Source organism: Clavispora lusitaniae (assembly GCF_014636115.1).
Source record: "Clavispora lusitaniae strain FDAARGOS_655 chromosome Unknown tig00000038_pilon, whole genome shotgun sequence".
Taxonomy (NCBI): domain Eukaryota; kingdom Fungi; phylum Ascomycota; class Pichiomycetes; order Serinales; family Metschnikowiaceae; genus Clavispora; species Clavispora lusitaniae.
Window position 1 is genome coordinate 618,958 of NW_027093976.1, and position 22,627 is coordinate 641,584.

The following is a 22,627-nucleotide window of genomic DNA, read 5'->3' on the forward strand; positions in this document are numbered from 1 at the left end:
ATAGTCGTGAATTCGCAAGAGCTTAATTTCTAGAATGTTTTGACATGCTTGACCAAACTGCACAGTGGAACAGTCTCTTACATCTTTTGATTATTCACAACCGTGTATTCACTGGTAGGTAGAAAAGCGAATTTCCCATTAAATGTGGATTTTGATTTCGCAGTTCTGACGAATCTTTGGGCCTTTCGAAACTTCAATTGAGATGGGAATCTAACTTGGCAAATATGCAATCTGTCCTTCTTAGTAATCTTCGTAACCATTTTCTGGTACATAGTATGGTTACTACAAACTCTTATCTGTTCAAATCTTTTTATTCTGGCATTAGCAATTGGACTGCTTTGATGGTCCGCAATTACTTTATTCATTGAACTGCTTATGTTTATATTCATTCTATTGGATAACGCAATTTCGCTTGATCAGCCCGTTTATCTCAACACGATAAATTGGGATATCTAAAATATCTCAGCCCATGTATAATGGTTCTTGTCTTCAAAATGGGATAAGAAGTTGAGCCTCTACACAAACTAACGTCTTGGTGTATTTTTCACAATATTGAACTAGGAAACTTTTGCTTTTTGCTTAGCCCCGGATCCGCAACCCCGACGCTGGGGCTCCCACACGGGTCACCTCGGTGATCCGACACACTTGGTTTTTGTACTCCGACTTGTACTTTGCGCCCACCAAAGCTTCAGTGACGAACGGAGTGCCCTTGTAGATTGGAGTGAAGGATGCACAACAAATGTCAAACTCTGCGTATGGGTCAAAGTCGATTTCGATAGCGTCGCTGGCAATGGTATCAGCACGAGCCTTGATTTTTTGCGCCTGCTCAGCTTTGCTTCCGGTCGAAATAATGCTCAAAAGCTCGCCAGCAAAGTACGATGCGCTCGAGTAGTTTTTGTTCTTGAAAGACTGCAGCATAGCCACTTGCAATGCATTCACCCGATGAGAGTTTTGAAGTTTCGCCCGCGTGAAGTACGCAGCCAACTCCAAGTTTCTTTGTAATTGCGACAGGTCGAGCGAACGACGCTCTAACTCGATCGACAAGCCCAAGATGTACTCACGACACAAGGTCAAAATGTCATCGCATTTTGCCTCTTGTTCCTCGTCCTCGACAGTTAAAACTGCGATGGTGTGGATGATTTCGCGGAACACAGCAATGGCGTCAGGCAAGTTGTTGGCACGGAAGAACTTGAACGCAACATTCAACTTGTCTTCCAACGTGTCGTAACCAGGAATGAGTGGTCTGAAGCGCTTTGGATCGTCCTCGTCATTGTCCTCGCGAATGTAGTCTCTCATAGCAGGCAAGTCATTGACGCCGGGCAAACTCAACTTGTTGCACGAGTAAACCTCCATGAAACGTTTACGCAACGGCTCAAAGTTCACCACACCGAGTTGCTTATTCAACAAAGACGCCGCCTGGTCAAAGGCTCCTGCTGCCACACAGCCAGCCGCAGTTTTGTTGTTCCGGAGCCAGTGGGCAATTTCACCGTCGGCACCTTCGGCCTTGATTGGGAATTCGTCTTCCAACTCGCCTGCGTCGCCAAACTCGTCGCCAATGTCAAGGTCGTCATCGTCCATGTCCCAACCGCCTTCTTCCTCCAAGTCATCGTCAAGGCCGTCATTGAAATCAAGTTGGGTTGAAACTTCGGCAGGCTTTTCCTCGTCTTCGCCAATGTTCAAATCCTCCACCTTACCAGTGACCAAGGCAGTCTCAAAGACCGACATGCTGCTTTCTTTGATTGGCCAGTTACCGGCAGTTTCAACTGGAAGAGGCAATGGAGCTGGAGCTCCCATTTCACCAAGCTGAACGTCCTTCAGACTCACACCAGCCGCTTCCAAAATCTGATTGGCTCTGTCATTCATGCCGCTTGAAGCAGCCAAGGTGTATGCCAATGGATACATGCCGCATCTAAGGAAGGCATCGATTCTGGTTTCAACATCGTTGTTGTAAAGTGTGTTCTGCACCAAAGACGACAAGTTGCCTCTGGCGTTGGCAATCAACGACATCTTGTTCAATCTTTCTTGGTCGCCCTTGTACAAGTAGAGGAATGACAACTTGTCAAACAATTCCAACTGCTGGTAGACACGTTCAACAATCTCGACATTACCCTGACTCAAAGCTTCATGGCCCAACTTCTCCCAAGTGACTCTGTCCTTCAATTTGGCGGCCTCTGTTTCGGCAATCTTCAAGTCGCCACATTCTAACGCCAATTCAAAACGAGTCTCTGGGTCTTGGACAAACTGCAATGCAACTTCGGGGTAGCCCTTCTGCTGCAAGTAGGCAATGATGTTCTGGCCCACCAAGTTGGAGTTGTGGATGATGCGCAAAACCTCGCCAAAGTTGCGGTTCACTAAAGAACGTTTGAAACGGTATTCGGTTGGGTCAATGGTCACCACCTCGACGTTACCGGACCGGTTCAAGCAGTAGAGCTTATTTTGCGCCACCTTGGTTATGTACAAGGTGTTCTCCAAAGTTTTGATGATACCGCTGTCTCCGTTCAACAAAGTGTACTTGATATGGTTCAAAGTAGAATAGAGCAAGACACCAGAGTCGTCCCAAGCAGCACTCTTGATACGGATTGTCTCGTGCATGGAAGTGACCAAGTCCAAGTCTTTGGTGGCGATGGTGATGGTGTGCTTGGACATCAAGGCCAAGTGCAGACCGTCGTTGGACCAAGCGGCGTACTTGACGTTGTTGGCACTCAATTCGCCCAACTCTTTGCGTTGTTGAACGTCGTAATTGACCACAGAGTGTGGCTTCACCAACAAAACACGGCCCGGGTTGCCGGCCAAAACATCAGTCACAGAAGAGTCTAACTGAATGGTTTTGGTCACGTTGTTGTTCATGTCCTTGACGTACAAGATCTTGGAGGCCTTGACAAAGCTGACGAAACGGTTACGCGAGATGAAACAGGCAAAGTTTCCTTCGCCCAGACGGACGTCTGTGGGCTCAATGGCACCCGTCACATGTTTGGGAAGTGTCACCAACGCATACATGCCGTTTTCGCCTTCGCCGTGGGTCACCAAAACCGCATTGTCGGCCTGGTTGTACGACAAGGTGCGCATGAACGCCCAGGTCTTGCCAATCTTCTTCAAAGACATCATGGGCAAAGACGCCTCGTCGCGAGTAAAGTCGTAGCTCTGGATCTGCTTCTCGCCATTCACGTAGTACAACTTGTTGTTGAAGAGCGCATGCGCTGGTCTCTCTCTTTCAAGCTTGAACACCATCACACCGGAGTCGTGGCACGTGGCGAACAAGTTGATTGTAGGATGGCAGGCCACAAGCCAGAAACGGTCGTTTTCACGGCGGAATTGCTTGACAGGCGTGCGCTTGTTCAAGTCCCACACGCGAATGGTCTTGTCGTCAGCCACAGACAAGATCAAGTCCTCATGAGGGTGGAACACGGCGCAGAGCACGTTTCCGGTATGGCCACGGCATGTGTCCACTTCCCAGGCCTTGATATCGTTCATGCGCCACAACTTGACGAGTCTGTCGTCACCGGCAGACACAATCAAGGGCAAAGTAGGGTGGAACGCCGCCCAGTTGACGCCCTTGTCGTGGCCCTCCAAAACATACTTGACGATGGCATTGACGTTGCCGAAAATGTCCTGCTGGGGCAACTGCTTGCGCTGCAACTGGTCCTCGAACGAGCGAGGGGCCAGTGTAGGAGCCGAGTGCTTCTTGCGGAGGCCCGTGATGTCCCACACCCGCACGGTCTGGTCCAAAGAAGCAGACACAATCAAATCTTCAGAGGGATGGAACTGGGCCAGCATCACGTAGTGGTTGTGGCCCGTCAAGCAGGCGATCTCCTGGCGGTTCTGCCAGTTCCAGATGCGGATGGTCTGGTCGTCCAGGCACGTCAAGATCCACGGCAAGTCGTGGTGGAACGAAACACATCTCACGTAGTCGAGGTGGCCGCTCAAGGTGAAAATGCACTTGCGCGTGTTCAACGACCACACTTTCACGGTGTAGTCGTCCGAGCCAGACACGAAAAGCGGCTGCGTTGGATGGAACGCCACGCATCGAACCGGACCGTCGTGGTCCTCAAACCGGTCAATCAAAGTTCCCATGCGGTAGTCCCACAATTGGATGGTGGACGAGTGCAAAGCCACAAGCACCCAGGGTCTTTTCGGGTGGAATGCCACGCCTTTGGCCCTGGAAGACTTGGACTCGAATTTGGTGAGCATCTTCATTTTTGGTGGGTATGGTGTTGACTTTTTTTGATTCCGTGTCAAGTGGGCGAGCGAGGGTGTGTGCAGGAGGACAAGAATCAGGAGAATGGAAATGAAGAAAATGAAGAAAGGGAAGTAAATGAATGAAAATGAAGAAAATGAAGTAAATGAAAAAAATGAAGAAAATTAATGAAATAGGGGAAAATAGAATGAAAATGAATGAAGATACAGAAAATATACAATGAAGATGTAGAATGAAAAATAGAAGAGAGGAACATTATACAAAGAATGGAGGTTAGTCTCGTGTCGTCTAGGCTGGTGTTCTGCTAACACCTGTGTCAGCTATTTATTCTTACTTGTCTAGTTGGAAAAGTACTTCTTCTGTTGATACTCATCTCCCAATCCAGATTTCGCACGCGAACCTCACTAAATTACGATTGAGAAAAATTCAGGCAATCCTTTGGTGGCTTGTTTCGTTTCTTTTCTCGAATTCGTTTCTTTTCGTTCTTTCTGCTTCACTGTGGGACTTGAGTGATAACTGTATTTGAATCTAAGACAGAAATTTAGTTCGATCTATTCAATACTGCTTTGGCTGTTTCTTTGGAAAAAGCACGTATGAAGTTAAAGTATTTGCTGTTCATCCACTACAAACTGGATGCAGTGGTAGTTCTGTATGGCTTTGTTGTGAGCTTTCATGGGACTCGATGAATTCTTAAGTTTCTACTTTGAAGGGCGAATTAGGCCACTTATAGCAAAGGAACGTAGAAGAAACACTACAACAGAAATAAAGCCTTCGGATTATTCCAGTTAGGAATACATGATCGCCTTGAAGTTCGAACCTATTGTTACCATGGCGATCGTACTTCAAAAATGATCATACAACCTGGAGCAATTTCTTTATTTGTACCATTCAATGGCATTCTATGCAACTAGATTCCTTTTCAAAAGGCTAAACATGTTCTGGTATTAGTTTTAAAATTATCCAATTCGTACTGTAACTGACTACTGTGTGACTAGTAATATTTTTTCACTCTCAAAGTTTAAAATCTCGAAGAAAGATGACTAAAAGTTTAATTTTTTGTTTTGAATGCCAAATGCCAAAGCTTGTGACTTCCTCTACGGTTATTCGGACAAATTTATAAATGAAGCACAAGGTTTGAATGGAGACCTCTACTGCAATGGCTAGACTCTGCCTTCAGTCCAACTTTCATATAGACCGTGACTAAATTTTTAGCATAGTTTAAATTGCATGTATTTTCTTTGAATGCACGATTAGCTACTCAACCTCTGTTCGGGTTCATTCTGTTACTCAAGGCATCCTTCATTATTCTTTCCTCATTATTCTTTCTTCATTATTCACTCTTCATTATTCACTCTTCATTATTCACTCTTCATTATTCACTCTTCATTATTCACTCTTCATGATTCACTCTTCATTATTCACTCTTCATTATTTCCTTCAGCGACCTACACTGCTCAATCCTAAATTATTTTCTCATGCTTATATGACTACTAACGTTCCGTGATTCATTACAACGCAAAGACGAACATTCCCACGCCTGCCGCAATTGCGCCCGCAACTATGCTTCCAGCAGTGTAACCTCTCATGGCGCCTGAGCTGCTTTTACCCGAGCCAGACGAGTTTCCTGCGGCACTAGTGCTCTTTGAGTTTTGGACAAAGCCTCCGGTCCATTCTTCTGTGGTTGTAGTGGAAGACAAGGCTGTTGGAACCTTGACGGTGACGCCAGAAGTGTTTTTGGTTTTCACAGTAGTTTTGGTCACAACATGCGATCCTGACAGGCTGACAATTTTCGTTGTTTCCACCTTATCTTCTTCCTCGTTTTGTGGGTCAAATCCGGTAGCGTCGCCGCTACCCAACCATGTTTTCTTGTCTGTGAGGAAGATGTTGTCTTCGAAACCCTTGGTGGAGTTGTACAAAAAGGCGTGATACTTGGAGATGCTGGTGTTTGAGCGGTGCTGAACAAAGTCGGGAAGATCGTACGCTTCGACAGTAAGATTCTTGAAATATGCGTAGTAGTAGCCATACTTTTGGATATCTTCCGAATCCCAGTTGATTGCACCACCGGCCCATTCAATAGTACCCAAGGCGTTCAAGTTCGAACCACCGGGCCACAACGAAAGCTGGATCCGCGACGGCGTTTGTGGGTAGTTGTACTCTTCGGTAGTGGTGTTCCAGGTGTCTTCCTTTTTCACCGTCCGGACTTTTTCGCCGTCCACATACCACAGCAATTCTTCTTCTTTCCAGTCGATTTCGTAGTAGTGCCAGTTTTCAAAAGTGTCGGAGGTGGACGAGTTCCGAGCATTGGTATAGTTCAAAATACCTTGCGCATAGTAGTTGTTTTGCGGAGCGGTCAAGTTGTAACCAAGAAACTCGAAATCGATTTCGTCCTGGACGTCTGAGAATGTAATGAAAGCAGTGATGACGCCTCGGTCTCTCGAGGATTTGAGGGTGGCACCGATCCGGCCGTACCAGAGATATTTTGTGGACGACACAACGGTACCTGTAGACTGATTAGGCATCTGCAACAAGAGAGCATCGTCATAAGAGTCGATGTATCCCGTGTACACCCAGTCATATTCACTGGCGTTACCCAAGTATTCTTCTTGTTTGCCGATTACAGAAATGTCTTTGAAATTCTCTTCGAAACTGGACATCCGTGGCATCGGCATACATGCACTGATGTTGTAGGAGTATCTGATGTCACAGCCGCCCAAACAATAGGCACCTGTGCCACATTCACCGTATTGGTTGCAACATGGCGAATCTTCTGGACAAGAGTTGGTCAGATTGCATTGGATGGCACTGGCGACCGAGAAAAGGCCAAATAGAAAAAGCAAAAAGCCGTATTTCATAGCGAAAGTGATGGAGCCAGAGCAAGGAAAGTGGGGCTTTAAAAGAAGAGTTGGCGACTATTAAATTGATTTGACCTTTCTTTTTTTTTTTTTTTTCTTGCGCCAATCCGAGACGCAATATATACATCTCGAAACATCGGTGCAGGACGCACCCGCGTCCGGCTCCTGCGACGATATTTATTTTTAGCCTAATACGGTAAATTACCCACAGTTACAAACCAACAGACCATCTCTCGCATAACCCTCGTTTTGATCCCGGACCTGTCAAGATATCATCGAGGTCACATGTTTGATTGTTTGTCGATAGCTCAGCCGTTTGGACGAACCTGTTTGGTTCGAATTCTCGTCAACCACCACCTTAAGTGTTCACGCGACCATACATGTAGCCTGCAGCGGCTGCCTCATGGATCAAGACCCGAGGCTCAGCCTCAGCCCTGTTTCAGAAAAAAATTGTACATGTCTGGCTTGTAAGTGGACGGCTGATCGTAGATGAGTGCGCTCGGATCGTTCGGTTCGTCCCAGCTTCCGACCATTTTTGGCGCGGGGCTTTGGGGCGGAACCGAATTCTGCGACATTCTTTTGGGCGGAAGGGCGGGCGCGCCGCGACCATAGTCTGGGCTGGGAATGGGCGCGCTCGACCCCACTGCGTTTTGGTATGGGGCGCTTTGGTATTGGCCAGGAACCTGGTATTGGCCGGGAACCTGGTACTGGCCGGGCATTTGCATGGCACTGGCGTTGTGGAATTGGCCGCTACTTTGCATGAGACCGGGGTTCTGTGGACCCGTATTTTGCATAGAAGCAGGGTTTTGTAGACCAGTATTCTGGAAGGAAGCAATGCTTTGCGGACCATTTTGCATCTGGCCGGGACTGTACTGTCCTGTTGCCTGGTAGCTCTGTCCCAAGTGAAGATTTCCCATTGAATGCTCGAGACCGCGCTGCTCCAGTTGCCGCATCTCCTGCTGGATGGTTCTGGATATGTTTTCGGCATAATTTGCCAACTGCGTGTAAAACTCCACGCCTTTGGCCAATCCAGTGGTGTATTTTTTCCAGTGGTCAGAGTAGAAGCTGTTGATGCGGCTCAGTTGTTGCGAAATCAACTCGTCCTGGAACGACTTCGATGTTTGTACTTCCTTGACCTTCGGATCAGACGACAACCGGTCCCATCTCTTTTTGAGCTCTGCAATCATATCCAGCTGCTTGGCAATTAGACCATCGAGCTCTTCGCTGAATGGCTCGAACTTCTTTAGCTCTTCTGGGAAAATCACCGTTTTGATCTCGTTCGTGGACTTGATTTTGCTGTTCAACATGAGAATGTCCGAAATATCGTCGTTGTGTATCTCGCTCTTCAACTTGGCCACCAAGTTGGCTTTGCTTGTTTTGATTTTGTTGAGCTCGTTCAATAGGTTCTCAAGTGTAGAAATCTGTTTCTCTACCGTATCATTGCGTTCGGCAATTTGTGCATCATCCATGTCCAACAAACTTACTTCCTCAACCACAGAAGTTTGTCTTTCCGGAACCAGAGTGCGAAACAAATTACGAAACTCGGCAGAATCAGCGCCTCCACCCAAGATCTCATGGAGTTTGCTATTTTCGGAGTCCACCAAAGCAAAAAGTCTAGAGTCTGAACTTGCAGCGTCATACAACGATTTCTTTAACCGTATCAAATCCTCACGAAATTTTCCGCTAGACGCCGTAATTTGACTTGATAACGCAGACTCGGCTGTTCCAATGTAGTGGAAAATCCTTTTGCGGAGTTCTTCAATGGATTTTCTGTTTTGTACATCCTGCGAGTAGCGCAAAGCAATTTCATTTGCCTTGGTAATAAGGTCTGGAGGTATACGGCTCTCGGTAGACAGAACATTAAGCTCTCTGTTACTGCTCAAAATCTCTTTTATGTTAACCAACGCTTTTGGAAGTTTCAAATATTCCAAAACAGACAGTAACTCTTCGTTTGAAACATCGACTTCATCAAGCTCATTCCGCAAGAGCTGCGACTTTTCTTCCGAATAGTAACTCAATAGCTCGTGGATATTGATAGGCACGACGTTTTTCAAAAAGTTGTTGTAGTTGTACTCGCTGATTTGGTTGAACGTTTCAACTTTGTTCATGGGAATGATGGATGTGCTGTCCATAGCCTTAGGTTCGGGTAAAGTGACCAAAGACGGTACGATGTCATGGTAGATAAGATCATTATCTTTGTTCAAGTCCGCCAACTTGATGTTCAACGCATCCTTATGATACTTGTAATTGTCAAGCAACTCATAGGCATCTTCTCCACCAGCTTTGGATATTGCTTTCAACATGGAAGACAGGATTTCCTCGAGCGCATTCAAAGATTTCTGCAAGTACGCGATAGCATCGCCGTATTTGCTTGTAGCTTCCAATTGCAAGCCTTGAAAATAGTAGCATAAAGACCGATAGTAAATGGATTTAAAGTAAATGGTAGCCACCCAAAAATCATCCAAGTTGGCTCGTACAAGGTTCTCGCCTGGACCGGACTTGTCCACCTCGTATTCTCCAACGCTCTCGTCTTCTGCATTTGAAAGCTCGTCCAAAGAATCCACAACAGCATATGTTGAGTGCAGACTGATTGCAGCAGCCCCTGATTCCGAAAGATGGCCAACCACGCCATAACAGGCCTCAAAATGGTTAGCAGTGCTGCGACAGAGTTTGGCGATCAAAGAATTTTTCTTTTGCTCCAAGTCGCCGTCAATCACACGCAAAGTGAATATTTCCTGGCTCTGTGCCAAACACAAGTCGATCAAAAACTTGACGGTAGCAGGCTGCAAATCACTTGAAGGTGCATGCAAAAAGTTCTCTGCTAGGAAGCTGAAGACTCCAGCCGCTTGTTGGAAAAGCTGGACTGCTTCTTTGAACGCACCTGTCTCGTCTTTCGAAGCCCGCTGCGCCTCCTTGTATTTGGAAACAGCAACTTTAGTCATCAGAGAGCCCAAATTGAACAAAACGCTGGCCTTTTCAAACGCCAACGCATGTTGCTGGTGTTCTGAAGAAGGGAGAAAAGCATCGTGCCACACAAACGAGATTTTTTTGTTCTTGTTGATGGCCGCCACAGGGATCCTCAAGTCAAGGATCTCGAGCCTGCTAAAGTATTGGAAATTGAGTTTTACACTGGTGATATCGCTTCCTGTGCCTCTGATATCCTGCCTGAGTTTATCGAAGTCGGCAACGTCCTGCTGGAACTCGGAGGTGTTTCCGTAAACGGAAAGAAGATAGTTGTTCAATGGCTTGGACCAGCTGGCATCCTCGGTTTTTTTGCTCGGAACATACAATAGCGCCGTTTTCATGGTGGAGAAGTATCTGGTTCAGATAATACTTGACCCTATATTTACGTGCAGGCGATAGTGGTGCCTGGTCCTAATTTAGAACAGGACAGTGAAAGAAGACTGAAGCAAAAAAAAAAAAAAGAAAAAGACTCCAAAGCATACAGAAGAGAAATTTATCCTGAGGAACCCCTTTTGAATGCTGGAAATTTATTGGTTTCAAAGTACTGGCCAGCATCATGAACAACTTGGAGCAAGATTTAGTGCGAACAATAACTCCTAAATGTATGGAAGTCTTGTATAACTGATAAGTGCCGGACACATATCATGACCAATTACTCCGTCAGTTGATCTGTTATGTCGAATGGTGGTCTCGATTCGGCATTTTATGCTTGATGAAATGAAAAACAGATCTACGACGAAAAGCCAGACAAGGACATGTCTCACTTATATTCAAGTGGTGGCTGAAAGCATTAGATATTTAGTAAGTAAGAAGAAGAATAAGCTCTATGCAATCAACCCCAATCATTTGCTTTTATGAGCGTTTCCATGTGTAGCATGGAATAAGCATCATCTGTCATAAATTGTGTATTAAATATTCAGTATTGGATGAAGTAATTTTGGCTCTCACATCATTTCTTCCTCCAGTATACACTTACAATAAAGGACTTTTGAAAGGCTTCTGATTTAAATGTGTTTGTCGTCTAGACAGAGGATCCAACACCACTGAACCATGGAGCTTAAGGTGTTCTGCGTTTTAAATCTACTGAGTCTTTTGAATAATAATACCATGATCAGCAATAGATAAGGTGTTCAAGTAGAATACGGATTAACATATGTCTCATCTGTTTATGGCTCAAGAAGCTTTCAAGTACTGAAGGCAGATATAAATACATTTCTTCTTCAATGACGCCGCTGAATCTTCGACACTAATGACACTCGCCTAAGTACTCATTTTCATGTACATTAGAATCCATATGAAACAATACCTCCGATTTTATCTGGATTACGATTATTTCATGACGTATCGAAGAAGGACAACCAAGGCACACTAATATACTCAAATGAAAAGTGGTCTGCATGATTAAATAGTCAAATGGACACAAGAGTCACAAAAGGCGAAAGACATCTGAACGCCAAATCTATATAAGTTACGGAGTCCAAGCAAAAATTAATTATCAATTCTATCAACACTTTGACGAAAAACAAACTCGGAAAATATCTTCCCTAAGCTGGATGTGTCAGCCTTAACCCTGACTTGAAAGTATATTCGTTATTCCCAAGAAGTACTTTATAGCAATTCACGTGATAACACACTTTCAAATTTGAGCACTGAACATTTTTGCTGTTCATTTTCGAGGCATTTCTACTTTTTCTCACGTTAATTGGAATCTCGTGGAGCTTAACTATGGGGTGCACGGGTCTTCTATTCCCATTTGCGGTCGAAATTGAAAATTTAACGCATGATGTATGGGTTTTCTAAGAAAGAGGTACGGGTTTCTATCAGGATGTAAGGATTTTTCCATGGTGCATGGGTGTTTTCAGATGTACGGGTGTGGTTTTGTGGGGTACGGGTGTGTTCTCTTTTTGTGTCATCCACCAACACCCACCATTGGTGGTACAAACAGGATCTACATTTTGCAACTACTTCTTCTTTCTAAAGACCGGCATTTTTGCGATCTTAGTGCTGAAATTGGCCGACGAACCTGTGATTTTCTACAAAGCAAGTCATTATGTAGCACAGATACAAACTAGCGTTCTTGCAGTTCGAGATATCACCATTTTGAAATCAAATTCACAAAGTTTCAAGGTGTTTGAAAAAGGAAACAGAGAGACCGTAATTTTTGATATGGAAAGATCATATGAGTACACGAACTGGATATTATTACTGAGACAAAGACAAGCGATAAGTATTTTCCACATTCAGAATCGGTTATGGATTTGTAACCAATAAGAGAATCACGTATCTACTTCTGTCTTCTGATCACATTTGCCCTTCAACGGAAGGTGACTAACTTATCAACGACAATTTGCCCTACAATTGTCATTTACGATTGTTCTCACAAAACCATCTTGAAGATTTGATGTAAATCAGTTAACTATCTTTTATTTTTCAAAATTATTGAACGTCAATATAACCTCCTTCTTTACATAAGGAGTAAAACTCACTCTCTTTGTTCTTGAGAAGTGTTTCGGGTGTGTCAAATTCTTTGACTTGACCCTTTTCTAAAACAAGCACTCTATCACTGTCCATGATCGTGTCCAATCTATGGGCAATTGTCAAAATTGTCTTATCCTTGAATTCGGAACGAATAGTTTCCTGGATAATCTTGTCGGTTTGCACATCGACCGACGCAGTGGCCTCGTCCAAAACTAAAACCTGTGACGTCTTCAACAAAGCTCTGGCCAAGCAAAGTAATTGTCTTTGTCCACCAGAAAGATTGGATCCACCTTCGAGCACTTTAGCCTGAAGTCCAACTTGAGGCACTTCAGGTTCCTTCTTCTTTTTCTTTTTGTTGTCCTCTTCATCTTCTTTGACATCTGTCTTCATGGACTCGACATGTTCTTTTAAGTGCGCCATTTCTAGGACCTTCCATAACTGTTCATCACTGTACTGGTTGAAAGGATCCAAGTTTTCTCTAATAGTTCCTTCAAAAGCACACGCATCCTGGGGAATGATGTTAAGTTGGCTTCTCAAGTCGAAAAGCCCAATAGTGCTTGTGTTAAGTTGATCGATAGTAATATGACCTGTAGTAGGCTCAACAATACGGAACAATGCCAATGTAAGAGAACTCTTACCCGCTCCTGTTCTTCCGACAATACCAATCTTTTCCGATGGTTTTATATCGAGACTAATGTGTTTCAAGACTGGGTCTAATCCTTCTCTGTACCTTGTAGAGTAATCCACAAAGTTGATGGCACCAGAACTTGGCCAAGAGGAGGCAGGTCTGTGGCCCTCGATAATGGGCTCGGCTTCTGGCGTCAAGTTTCCATACTCAATCAATCTTTCAATGTTCACAGCCTTAGTTTCGGCATCTGCCCACATTCTAATAATGGCATTTAACGAACTCGTGGAACTGAAGACGTAAGTCATAAGGAAACCAACCAACGCAGGGTTTAGTTTCTTGCCGAGGTAAATGGACAACAAAATCATCAAGGTGGACGAAAGCACAACAATTGCAGCGATAGATTGCAATCTCATCGAAAGCCATCTGTTGGCACATTGAGCAGCAAATTCCACTTTAATGACATTGTCAACCTTCGATCTGTTGGAATGAATAAATCTTTCAGTCTCTCCATATGCTCTCAAAGACTCAACACCGTTGATGGATTCTTGGAGATGAGAAAACACCGGGCTCCTCAAGGCAGATTTGAGTCTCTTAAATTCTCTTGATGTTGGAATAAACTGGTTTCTGAAATAGTTGTAAAGGAAGAAAAGCACACCGATAACCAAAATCATGAATGGCAAGTTGTAAATAACAATGGAAAGTTTGGCGATGGTTTCAATACTGATCTGGCAAAGCATCATCAACGTCCACATATATTGCTGATCTAAAACAGCAACATCATCGGAAAATCTGTTCAAAATACGGCCCATTGGAGTGGTGTCAAAGAAAGACATGGGTGCTCTCAATACACTATTCGCCATACGATCATGAAAGTGCTTAGAAGCAGCTAAAGAACTGAATGTGAGGATGATATAAGCACCCACGAAAGTAAGAAGACCAGACGCAATACCAGTAAAGGCGTAAAGCAGCAAGTATAATCCCAGATCAACATTATGACCCACTTTGAGATTTTTCTCTGACCAATGTTTCAAAATGACGTTACCTCCGATCTCCAGGCCAATCACGGCCCAGTAGATCACCAACCACACGATAACATATATCCAGTTGCACGCCTTTAAATATTCAGAGAAGACGGCCCATTTGACGCGACCCTTTTCATTAACTTCCTTAGTCAATTCTGTAGTCTTCACTTTTCCGTCATCATCATCAAACTCATACACATGGTCGAACGAAACTGCACTGGCCTGGCCCACTGTGTGGTTAGTGTCCACTTTAGCAAGTGCAAGACCACCCAAATCTTCGACTTCAGGCATTCCTGGCTCGAAAGGCTTAGGGGAAACCTGGGCAGAGAGTTGAGTTTCTGATACAGATTGCGGTTCGGATTCAGGCGCTTCAGATTCAGCCTTTTGTACGTCAGGGGTTTGTTCTTCCTCGGCCTCTTCGTTAGAAAATTCAGACACCAACAGATAGACTTCACCCTTCTTTTTCATGAGCTCATCAAAGCTGCCGCGTTCCACGATTTCACCTTTGTGCAAAAAGACGGTTTCATTTGAAATACGCAAAACACGAATAGAATTGGTGGCAAGCACAATGGTCTTGGATGCAAGCAAGCCGTTGGAACTCAAAACAGCATTGGTGATCTTTTTGCCCACGTGTGAGTCCACTGCGGATAAAACATCATCCAAAAGGTAAATGTCAGCTCTAGAGTATACAGCACGGGCCAAAGAAAGACGAGCCTTCTGGCCACCAGAAAGAGAAATTCCCTTTTCACCCACGAGAGTTGCATCTCCATCAGGCAAGGATTCAAAGTCGCTAACTAACTGGCAAGCCTCAACGGTTTTCTCGTAGAATCGTTTGTCGTAGCGCTTTCCGAATAAAATATTCTCACGGACTGAACTGTTCATGATCCAGGCATTCTGAGCACAGTACGCCACTGAACCATTCACGTGGACTGAACTTTTTCCATCTTTGACAAGAGAGATTTCACCAATGAGTGCTTTCATAAGAGTTGTCTTTCCGGCTCCAACTTTTCCTACCACGCAAGTTAAGTTTCCCTTGCGTGCAGAGAAGTTGATATTCTTCAAAGCAGGAGTTTCGTCACCGGCGGAGAAGACAAAAGTAGCATCCTTAATTTTAATGCTTTCTTCACCCTTAGAAATAGGATTCATGGTGTGTTGAACGATACTTTCATCACGTTCAGCCATAGAGAAGAATTCACCCAATCTGTTCATACTGACAGTAGCTTCAGCAAAGTTGGAGAAAACGGCGGGCAACATCAAGAGTGGCTGGGCTAAAAGGTCAAACAAAGACAAGGCGGGGAAAATGACAGAAGGAACAACGTCTTTCTTGCTGACTGTAGCGTATACACTGTAGACCGCGCATGAGATAGCAAAAGGCACACAGCTCCACAAGAACGAAGCACCAGCATTGTACAACCCCATGTTTCTTCCATTGACCAATTCCTTTTTGTTTCTGATCTCGTGCAAACGCGCAAGCATTGGTCTTTCCCACAGATAAAGCTTGATGCTCTTGATGGCATTGAGAATCTCACTCGTCAAGCGGATCCGCTCGTCCTTGTACTTCATTTGAGTGGAGTAGAGCGAATAAATGGCTTTCGAGACGGCAGAACTGAGAGGGACCAAAACGAGAGCAGTGGCCAAACCAGCAAACATTGCTGAGCCCAAAAGCTTGTAAATGGCACCAAGACACAAGATCAAACGAAGTGGGATCGTCACAGCATCTGACATGGTTTCCACACTGTAGGACACCTCGGTGATATCGGCAGAGACAAGATTGACAATGTCACCACACAGCTTCTTTTTGCGGGCCTCGGGCGACAAGCGCATGGCCTTTTCGTAGCACAAGGCCGTCAAGGACGACAGAATGCTGTAAGAACAGAAGAAGAAACAGATAAAGTACTGGTTAAAAGAGACGTAGCGCACAACAGAGGCAGCGTAAATGGCCAAGGCGATGGCAAGACCTTGGATCAAGGGCGGTGGAGGGCCTTCGCCGTAGGTGACAGCAGCAAAATAGAGAATGAACTTCTGAAGCAAAAATGGCATGAGCGTAAGACACGACATGTCGATGAACTCGCCAAGCATACCTCTGAAAAGCATCTTGTAGTGGGTGCGGAACAAAACGAAGAACATGATGGGCCGGGCAAGCTTTGGCTGTTTCTTGTCGCCGTTGGAAGCAGCGATTTTCTTTTCTCTGGCGGCGTTCTTCTTCTCCACACGTTTCACCTCCTTCTCCCAGCCCTTGCGGAAGTCCAGAATGGTCACTTCACACTTCAATTCGATCACAGGCTGCGGCACATCGGCCACGTCAATGGTGTGGGTCTTGTAGACGGCCCGCATGGTTGGCTCGAGCCACGTGAACGTAAGCGTGGCCACAAGATTGCGGACGGTGGAAATGTCCCATCCGTTCAAGTCAAAGTACTCGGTAAGCTCCACGGAAGGACGGTAGAAGTACACTTCCAAAAGATAAGCCAAAATGGCCGAGACGGGCAAAAGAGACTCGGCCGCGCGCGAAATGGCGTGGGCGTGGGCGCCCGCAGTAAGAAACGTCTTGTGGGGCGAAAGCGAGTCCAGCGCAAACACAACGGTCCACACGACAAACGAGGTGAGCCAAAACACAATGACGGACGCGTGGCCCACGGGCGAGCGGGTCACTTCCAAAACGACAAGGGGCAAAATGACAAGGGCCGCGCCGAAAAACAGCACCGCCAAGGCCGCGCCGAAAACGCCGGCAACGGCGCCCAGGTGCTCGGGCGATAAGGCGCGCGCGGCGGCCAAAATCGCAATCAACGCGCAGTACACGCCGCACAGCACGGCGCGCAAGTAGAAAAACGCGCCCACGGAGCGCGCGCTGCGCACCGATCCGAAGGAATATTTGATGCGGTACGGCCCGTAGCTGTTCCACAAAAGAAGATGCGTGGCCTGCAAAAACGCCCACACCGCCACTGTTCCTTGCACCAAAAGAACGGCCCACGCCAAAGTACACGGGTTGATGTAGTTTTCGTGCGGGTCGTAGAGCGGCCGTCTAAGCGACTCGCCCAACAGACATTGCGGCAATGCCGCAGCCAAGACTGTTTGCGGATTCATGGTGTCTTGGGTTTTTTCGGGGCGGAGGTGCGCTCCTTTATATATTCCAGCGCCGCGCGCCGAGGGGGGTATGTGTCTATCTCTATCTCTTTATCGACTGTACATATCGTTGACTCTGTCGACCGTGGGGTTCGTGGAGGTTTTTTCGACGGGTTTGTTTTTTTTTTCTTTGGGAGTAGGGCAATTCGCCTCCGCCACAGTCTTCTCTTTGCGTTTTTGTCACTCAATGGCTGGATTTCGGCTCCAAACTGGTGCCTTTGCCCGTTCGTATTTCTCCCTTCGATTCTTTGACATTTCCCCTTTTACCCGCGCCGCATGTCTTGCCACCCGCCTGCGCTTAAGTGTGTTTGTTTTTTCGGCGTCATGTGCCGTCCCCGTCTCCATCTGTTCTACTCGATACCACCCTCGTTCTCGCCCATTTCTCACCAACTCAAGCCGCAGTTTTGTGATACACATCCTCTAGAGCTCGAAAACCCACACCACAAATTTTCCGCTTCCTCTACGCCTATGTGTGCGCCGAAATATTTGCTTTCAAAATCACGCCCGGCACACTTTGCGCTAAGTTAACCCCTATTTTGTTTGGGTCCCACATTCGCGCCTCAGTTGCGGCACTCTCTTTTTCTCCTCTCTGATTGGCCCATTTTCCTTTGTGTTTGTGCTGTTTCCTCTCTTGCTGGTTTTTTCTTCCATCAATTCATGCGCGCCGGCTTATCAAGAATCGCTCGATGTACGCATTCCTGCCTAATGCATATGTCGTGCAGAGAGCCGCCGGTGGCGACTTTTTATCAATCGTCACCATCAGCCACTTGTACTTCTACATGAAAGAGATTTCTGTGTCTTGTCTTCTCCATAGCATATACTTGCTTTTCCCCCTGCATCTTTTTCTCACCCACTACAAATCCTCACCTTCTCCCTTTTTCTTCCAATTCAATCATTCTGGCCATTGCCGTTTTCGGTGTAATGCTTCCTCTTTCGGCATATCCTGTACAGACGCCACACGCAATGCCCTTCAAATCGTAAAGCGTCCAGTGTGCACTCCCACTGTTCTTCTCCAACTTCTCCATACCTTATGGATAATCACATTCGGGTGACTCACATCGCCAATGGCCTAGACAATCTCATACCAGTCGGCACACTCCATATTTCTGGCCTACCGAGTACGGATTTTGCTTTTCTGGGGGTGCAGGCCCAACCGGGAGGCTGGAACTGGCTAGACGCAGACTTCCTCCATCATCACTTCGCTGCGTCTTTCCACCCTGTCATTGCCAGCTTGGTTTCGCTTTTGCGTCTCCGCTTTGCTGTGGCCACTTACAGACCTGTGTTTGTTTCCTTATCTCCGGCCCATGGGCTGATTCTCATATTCCGAGTGAGGCTCTTCATGGTTCCAGCCGACATTGACGGTGCACGCTTTCTTCGCCTGTGGCAGCGTCAATGGCTGGAAAAATACTTGGCTCTGACTTTCAAGCGCTCATGGTTCTCGTTGGTTAATGTTCTAGATTACTCGGAGGAAACCTGGCGGGACCTGCGCCGCCATGTGTCTTTGGCCGAGATGGGCTCTCTCTTGCTCATACCGTTTGCATCTGAAGGAAAACTGTCTGGGCCAGACCCTTTCCATATTGGCCGCTGGAAAGACAGCTCTGCGTTCAGTCCAAGCTTGGCCAAGAAGCCTTCTCTGTTGGAAGAGATTGTCCAGAGAATATACAACTCGATTCCTCCTCCTGATGTATCTGGCTACCAAAATCGGCCCATGCCGAAAACTGCGCAAGTCCCCACGTCGGAAGAGGTTGTCATCAGTCTAGCGAAGAAACGTACTAAAGCTCTTCCTGGAGTCCGCACTACATTATACCCATATCAGATCAATTCGCTATGCAAAATGTATGAAAAAGAAACCACCAGTCAACGGGAGCCTGTGCCTAATTTTCTCTCGTTCCGCTCGCCTTTAAATCTGACATATTATTTCGATACTCTCAATCCGGCTTTTTACCTGAACCCCGAGTTGTATGTAAAGCCACGAGGTGGCATTTTGGCAGAGAATATGGGCTTGGGCAAAACCCTCATCTGTCTCAGCCTTGTTTGCTTGACAAAATATGATGTTTCCATGATACCTGAGGACATGATTCTTCACGATGAACAAGCGCCAAGTTCCAATAAGATCCCATCCTTGTGTGACGTGTCCATCGACACAATCAACAGAAACTCTCTTCCTTGGAAGTTTTACGAAGAGGATATCCCAAACTCAGTAGTAGAGAAACTCAAGCACAATCCGGGATCATTTAGAATAAGCATAAATCATGGAAAAAGCCAATGGAGCGAAAGAACGAAAAGCAAGAAGATTCAACCCACCTCCAAATCACTTTATTTATGCGGCACGTCTTTACTCATAGTTCCCGAAAACTTGTTTCATCAGTGGAACAGTGAGTTGAAAAAACACATCGACGACAACTATCTCCATAAGTTGTTTATCTCTGACCGTTTCAAAAAGCCCATTGTTTTGCCTAATTCCAAATACACAGACTGCTTACCGCAAGATCCTAAAGAACTAATACAGTATGACTTGGTTGTTATCACCAGCGCTGCTTTTGCCAAGCAAGATCTTGATAGAACTGCCTTGGCTCATGTCTACTGGAAGCGGCTCATAATAGACGAGGGCCACTCTATGGGTTCAAAATCCTCTAATATTAGTGTCCTATGCTCTGCACTTCAAACCGAGAGAAGATGGGTTGTCACCGGTACTCCCACCCCAGGGCTAACTAACTTACACATGGATGAAGATGAGAGCGGACATAATACACATACGAAAAAGACCCGCAAATATGTGGTCAAGAAAGCTTTTAATGTGAAAGAAGACTTGGTCAAGTTGGGTAATTTGGTGGGCAACTATTTCAAGATCGAGCCTTTCTTCTCCCAGCCCAGATTATGGTCCTCGGCTATAGTGAAAAACTTGGCTCTGAGTGGTTTCAGCTCGGAGATGAGTCTCCGAACACTTTTGAGCTCTTTGATGGTGAGACACTCTCTTGCCAATGTCGAGAGTGATTTATCGTTGCCTCAATTGCACCATGAAGCGGTTTTGCTCGCGCCGTCGAACCAGAATAAACTTGCAATCAACTTGTTCAATGCTGTCTTAGCTGTCAATGCAGTTTCTTCTGAAAGAGAAGGGTCAGATTACATGTTTGACCCAGCAAACCGTCTGCAACTTCGAAGGCTTGTGACAAACTTGCAACTAGCCACATTTTATTGGACTGGTTTCAAACAGCTGGATGTTGAAAGCCTTATCAACGTGTCTAAACACTGTATGGAGAAGCAAAAATCCGGTGGCTCTCAAGCTTTCAGCCAGCTGGATTTCTTGTTGCTCGAAAAATCTATACTGGCAGCGGAAGAAGCTCTACATAATCCCCAATGGCGAACAGCGTCTATGCTACATGACATGCAATATTATGTGCGGGGACTTCCAGCAGCTTTTTCCAAAGCCTTTTCAACTGGAGTGTCGCATCATCTTGCAGTGTTTGGTGCTCCTCAAATCACTGCTTTGCAAGAGTTTTTCTACAAGAACAGATTCATGGATATGGGCAACCAAGTTCTTCTCGAAGAGAAACTTGATGCTGCGGCAAAACCGTTCTGGAAAAGCTACTGGTCTGATGCAACTCAAAGAGAAAGTACAAAGTTTAAGAAACAAGAGCTGGCCCACGATTTCGATGTGCACTTCTTGACAGACGAGACAACACAAGAGGCTAACACCACGTACAAGTTATCCCCCTCCAAGAAAACCAAGGTAAGCCCCAAGCGGAACCTGACGGAGGAAAAAATGAAGAGCTCCATCCGTGTCGGAGCAGAAAATAGTTTTCCTGGTCAAGACATCAAGAAGGCGCAGATACTAGGAACAGCGTCGGCCAAATTGTCGTACTTGTCCTCGCGTTTGGTGGAACACCAGTTGGAAGGCGTAAAGTCGATTGTGTTTTTTGAATTTGAAGATAGTGCGTACTACTTAGCCGAGCTGTTGGATATTCTTGGTGTGAACTACATTCTTTATGCCACTTTTGTTGGAGCAGGCCAACGAGCCAATAACCTAAGTGATTTTGACGATCATGACGTTGAAAAAAATGGAGGTATCACTCTAATCATGGATCTTCGCCTAGCTGCCCATGGCCTCACCATTATTTCTGCAACTAGGGTCTATTTCACGAGTCCAGTCTGGCTGAGATCTGTGGAGGCCCAGGCCATCAAAAGAGCCCATCGTATTGGGCAAAAGAATGAGGTTTTTGTAGAAACCCTTGTGTTGAAAGGCACTTTAGAGGAAGAAATTTACAAAAGAAGGCAAACGGATAATGCGGCAGATCTGTCCGTGGTGGATGACTTAAAAATGCAACAGTTCTTCCAAAAGCATGAATTCTTGGATTTCATATCTGATTGTGAATATAGTGTTTTTTCGTCCACGTCGGTCGGAAAATTGCCTCCTACAGAGGAGCTGGATGCATCATATTCTCTTTTACGACATAGACCTGCTCAACTGCTCAGACCTGATGGAGCTCGAGAGTGGGTAATGCGGTTATTTAACGCAGACAACTTGGAAAAGTTCAACAGTTCAAAGAGACAAAAAGTGGAATCGGAACAACTCAATAAAGAGTTGGTTGAGGGAAAAGCCTTCTCTGATGTTAAAAGGCGAAAGGTTGTGTCGAAAAAGGTGACCTTTTAAAGAGAAGATTTTTACTTTTCGATTGGGATTTTGCTTTTCGACCAGAGTCAATTGATGAATATTAATTTCGAAGTTCCGACAAACAATTACGAGCACATTCAATAGTATAAGATGTAACATCTTTTTTACTTTCATCAGAAATCTGATATGTGATATTGAGACGTTTTTGACTCCAGAAACCTTCAACTAGGATTCAAGTAAAGTAAGTGATCATATGGATATCATGTAAATAGCACTATCAAAGTGGCATATTTGTACGCACTTTCATATAATCTCGAATGTGGTGATAGATCTATTATGGCACAGCATGATTGTTGTATTGCGCTGCTGCTACGATTTTCTGTCCAATGGGACGCTTTTCTATGATTTCTGATCAGTAAAATGTAATCCATGATATATTCGCTTGTTGTCGAATTTTACAAATTGATAATTATTTATCCATTGATTGTATTCAACAGTAATTGAACTTATATGGGAACCGACTTGTTCGTTACTGATTCTAAACATGCTGCTCTGTACCAACCAACAAATTCTCCTGGATGTATCGTCTTTTGTGCTTCAGGCTATTAATTGCTTGCGTTGCTGATACTCCAAGAAAGCCATAGAAGCCATTAACTTACATTATTCATAACTTTGTAGCTGGGTTGTGTATCTTGAAGTCGCCATAGAGAAGACAGCTGCATCAATAGAGAAAATGCAATGCTACTGAATCCAATC

The 22,627-nt window shown here is 45.4% G+C and overlaps 5 protein-coding genes across 5 annotated transcripts; 1 reads left to right on the plus strand and 4 right to left on the minus strand. All coding sequences in view use genetic code 12, as the record gives it.

Moving 5' to 3' along the window:
* Positions 1 to 579: 579 nt before the first annotated feature.
* FOB63_001393 (coatomer subunit alpha) lies at positions 580 to 4,194 on the minus strand (the record flags this gene model as incomplete). The annotated part of the gene is made up of 1 exon (XM_002618501.2): positions 580 to 4,194. One exon carries the CDS (start codon positions 4,192 to 4,194, stop codon positions 580 to 582), a length of 3,615 nt encoding a protein of 1,204 aa, XP_002618547.2.
* A 1,509-nt stretch (positions 4,195 to 5,703) lies between these two features.
* UTR2 (Utr2p) lies at positions 5,704 to 7,047 on the minus strand (the record flags this gene model as incomplete). Its single annotated transcript, XM_002618500.2, has 1 exon — positions 5,704 to 7,047. One exon carries the CDS (start codon positions 7,045 to 7,047, stop codon positions 5,704 to 5,706), a length of 1,344 nt encoding a protein of 447 aa, XP_002618546.2.
* A 428-nt stretch (positions 7,048 to 7,475) lies between these two features.
* BRO1 (Bro1p) lies at positions 7,476 to 10,352 on the minus strand (the record flags this gene model as incomplete). Its single annotated transcript, XM_002618499.2, has 1 exon — positions 7,476 to 10,352. One exon carries the CDS (start codon positions 10,350 to 10,352, stop codon positions 7,476 to 7,478), a length of 2,877 nt encoding a protein of 958 aa, XP_002618545.2.
* Positions 10,353 to 12,447: 2,095 nt separating this feature from the next.
* On the minus strand, positions 12,448 to 17,220 carry FOB63_001396 (ABC transporter family protein; the record flags this gene model as incomplete). The annotated part of the gene is made up of 1 exon (XM_002618496.2): positions 12,448 to 17,220. One exon carries the CDS (start codon positions 17,218 to 17,220, stop codon positions 12,448 to 12,450), a length of 4,773 nt encoding a protein of 1,590 aa, XP_002618542.2.
* A 1,069-nt stretch (positions 17,221 to 18,289) lies between these two features.
* FOB63_001397 (uncharacterized protein) lies at positions 18,290 to 21,910 on the plus strand (the record flags this gene model as incomplete). The annotated part of the gene is made up of 1 exon (XM_002618495.2): positions 18,290 to 21,910. One exon carries the CDS (start codon positions 18,290 to 18,292, stop codon positions 21,908 to 21,910), a length of 3,621 nt encoding a protein of 1,206 aa, XP_002618541.2.
* Positions 21,911 to 22,627: the final 717 nt, after the last annotated feature.